The sequence below is a fragment of the Manis javanica genome, chromosome 14 (assembly GCF_040802235.1).
Source record: "Manis javanica isolate MJ-LG chromosome 14, MJ_LKY, whole genome shotgun sequence".
Taxonomy (NCBI): domain Eukaryota; kingdom Metazoa; phylum Chordata; class Mammalia; order Pholidota; family Manidae; genus Manis; species Manis javanica.
In genome coordinates this window covers 40,606,758-40,609,892 of record NC_133169.1, presented here as the reverse complement: position 1 = coordinate 40,609,892, position 3,135 = coordinate 40,606,758, and the positions used below count along the sequence as shown (strand labels likewise).

The following is a 3,135-nucleotide window of genomic DNA, read 5'->3' as shown; positions in this document are numbered from 1 at the left end:
GTTGGTTACATGCAGAATCTGAGAATGTCTAATTTACAGAACCAGAGAACAGAATAGCAGTTTCCAAGGCTGGGAGCGTGGGTAGGGGACATGGTGGTCAAAGTGTAAAAAGTTTTAAGTATGTAGATGAGTCAGTTCTGGGTCTAATATAAAGCATGAAGACGATAGTGAATAATATTGCATCATATATTTGAAATTTTCTGATACAGGGTCTCAAGGGTTCTCATCACACACACACACACACACACACACACACACAAATAACATAACTACATAAGAAGATGGATGTATCCCACTAGTTTGATTTTGATAATCATTTCATAATATATATGCATATCAACACATTGTACACATTGAAGATGTACAAGTTTTTGTCAATTTTATTTCAAAAAAAGCTGGGGAGAACAAAAAATGCATATGGGCAGTAGATGGTACTAGGGTAAAAGACCAACAAATTTAGATATCAAGAAATTAATTATATAGGAATGCACAGCAGGAGACTCATAGACACTGGGAAGTGACTGTTAGTTACCAAGCAGGAAGGGTTGAGGTGGGTGGATGAAAGAGGTACAGGGGATAAAGAAACACAAAATATCAATTATAATGTAAAATAGTAAAGGATAAATTACAGCATAGAGAATATAGTTAATAATCATATAACATATTTTTCTGTTGACAGTAACTCACTAGTTGAGCTGAGGATTTACTAATGTATAAAACTGTTGAATCTCCATGTTGCATATTTGAACCAAAATAACATTGTATGTCAACTATAGTTCAATAAAAATATAAATTATATGAAGTTAATCCTTAAATATTCACTTCTACCACTCATTTTCCTTTGGAGACCACAAAAATAATTAGTATTTGCCTCACCATCACCTGCAGGAAAGAATAAATGATAAGTACATGAAAACCAAATATTGACCTCAAAAATCTGTAAATAGAGAAATGTTTTATTACTTATCCCCTGAGTGCAAGCTATGGTGAGTGCTAGCTGTAATTTTTCCAAATAAGAACCATGTTCTTGAAATTATATTTACAGGTATGGAGTAGAATAAAATAAATTACCTGGATACAGAAATCAGGACATTCTGAGAAAATAACTGAAGTAATCAGATTTAATGCAGTGTGGAGGAAATGATAATAAGGAACTGACACATTGTGAAAAAGGGCTATGACTGGGGATAAATGAATTTTTTACATAATAGTAGCAGTAAAGTACAAAGCAAATTTTTACAAATTTTGAAATGAAGAAGCAACAATATATTGGACATTTCAAAAGCAAATATCAGAAAAAGGAGAAAAGGTAGCCATTCCAATGAAGTACAGTTAACATCTATGTTGAAAATCATACATTCCCTATGTAGAAACAATATGTAGGAACATCTTTACTAACAATATGTTTTATAATTAAAATATAAGATAGTAAGACACAAAGTTAATATCAACACAGATGATGCAATGATTTTAAAATGTGTTAAGAAAAAAATCTTTTAGTCAATTTATATTTAAAACATATTAAGGATATCAATTTATATTGATTCTGTTATTCAATGTCAGAAAATAGAGCAAGTTCATCTTAGGAAATCATTTAAAATTTGGAAACCCTATATACATGAAAATAATCCAACAATTAAAATTGGGGTTTTGTAATACAACTAAATTCTTAATGAAATTTAATTGAGGACATTATGATTCCTCTTTTTGAATATATGTGTATTTTGAACAAATGAATAAAATTAATGAGAATAAAAATCCATTTCATGTATTCCAGGAATAAAAATAATCACAATTAAGTTATAAGTGAATACAAAGGATAAATAATGAAAAGGAAAAAAAAGATGATTATATTTTATCTTCAGGTGGAAGAAATGATTTTGTCTGCTCCAATTTTGAAAATATGCTTCACCTGTTGAGGATTCACACTGGAAACTTGATCACTCCATCTTCCACATTTCCCCAGCACCCTCCTGAGGGCCCTGGTGACATCCTTGTTCCGCAGGCTGTAGATGAGGGGGTTGAGCGTGGGCGTGAGGATGGTGTAGAAGGCCGAGAGCACTTCATCCTGCTCAGGGGAGTTGTGGGACTTTGGCAGAATGTACTTGATGATACTAGCCCCATAGAACAGAGACACCACGATCATGTGGGAAGAGCAAGTGGTCAAAGCTTTCCTGAGCCCCAGGCTTGATCCTGTACCCAGTACAGTGGACAGTATGCATCCATATGAGGCCAGAATGGCTGAGAATGGAGGAAGTAAAAAAATAAAACCACTGACAAAAATACCCTTTTCATATTGGGAGGTGTCAGTACAGACTAGTTTCAGTAAATGTGGGATCTCACAAAAGAAATGATGAATTTCCCTGGAGGCACAGAAAGGGAGATTCATAGTATAGATAACATGAATGGAGGCATTGAGCAGTGCGCCCAGCCAGGATGTGAGCACCAGGAGTGTGCAGACCCTGGGGCGCAATAGGATGGGGTAGTGCAGTGGGTGGCAGATGGCCACATAGCGGTCATAAGCCATGACGGCCAGTAGCAGGCATTCTGACCCAATTAGGGTTGTGAAGAGGAACATCTGAATGCTACATCCAAAGAAGGAGATGCGACGGTCCCCAGAGAGAAAGTCGAGGGCCATTTTGGGGACAAACGTAGAGATGTACAAGAGGTCCATGATGGAGAGCTGGCCGAGCAGGAAGTACATGGGACTGTGGAGCTGAGGGTCAGCCCTAATGAGGGTGATCATTGTCGTGTTGCCCAGCAGGGCTACCAGGAGATTCAGTACAGTGAGAGCAAAGAAGGTCCAGGGAGCAGAGGTGCCTTGAAACAGATCTGAGAGGAGGAAGTCACGCCCTGAAGTCTGGTTGTTCTGCCATGCCATCTTTTGTTCCTAATTTGGAAATTTGGAGACAATGTTAAAGCATCTGTTTACCGACTAAGATTATTCTCAAATTAAATTATGGATAATTTTCCAATACATCAAGTTAATATTTTTTCTCTGGACTTAACTTCTTAAGTCTTAAAAAGTTTTTATTTTTTATTATTTACTAATTGTAAATAAATTAATTTTGTTTTTTATTATATACTAATAGTAAATAAATGAATTTAGTTTTTATTATTTACTAATAGTAAATA

The 3,135-nt window shown here is 35.5% G+C and overlaps 1 protein-coding gene across 1 annotated transcript; it reads right to left on the bottom strand.

Annotated features, from left to right (window-relative positions):
• Nucleotides 1–1,861: 1,861 nt before the first annotated feature.
• Nucleotides 1,862–2,881, bottom strand: LOC108403964 (olfactory receptor 2T27-like). Its single transcript, XM_017671348.3, has one exon. It carries the CDS (start codon nt 2,879–2,881, stop codon nt 1,862–1,864), a length of 1,020 nt encoding a protein of 339 aa, XP_017526837.3.
• Between the last annotated feature and the right edge of the window lie 254 nt (nt 2,882–3,135).

Coding starts and splice junctions, on each gene's coding strand:
- LOC108403964 (XM_017671348.3), bottom strand. CDS start 2,881: ATGGCATGGCAGAACAACCAGACTTCAGGGCGTGACTTCCTCCTCTCA.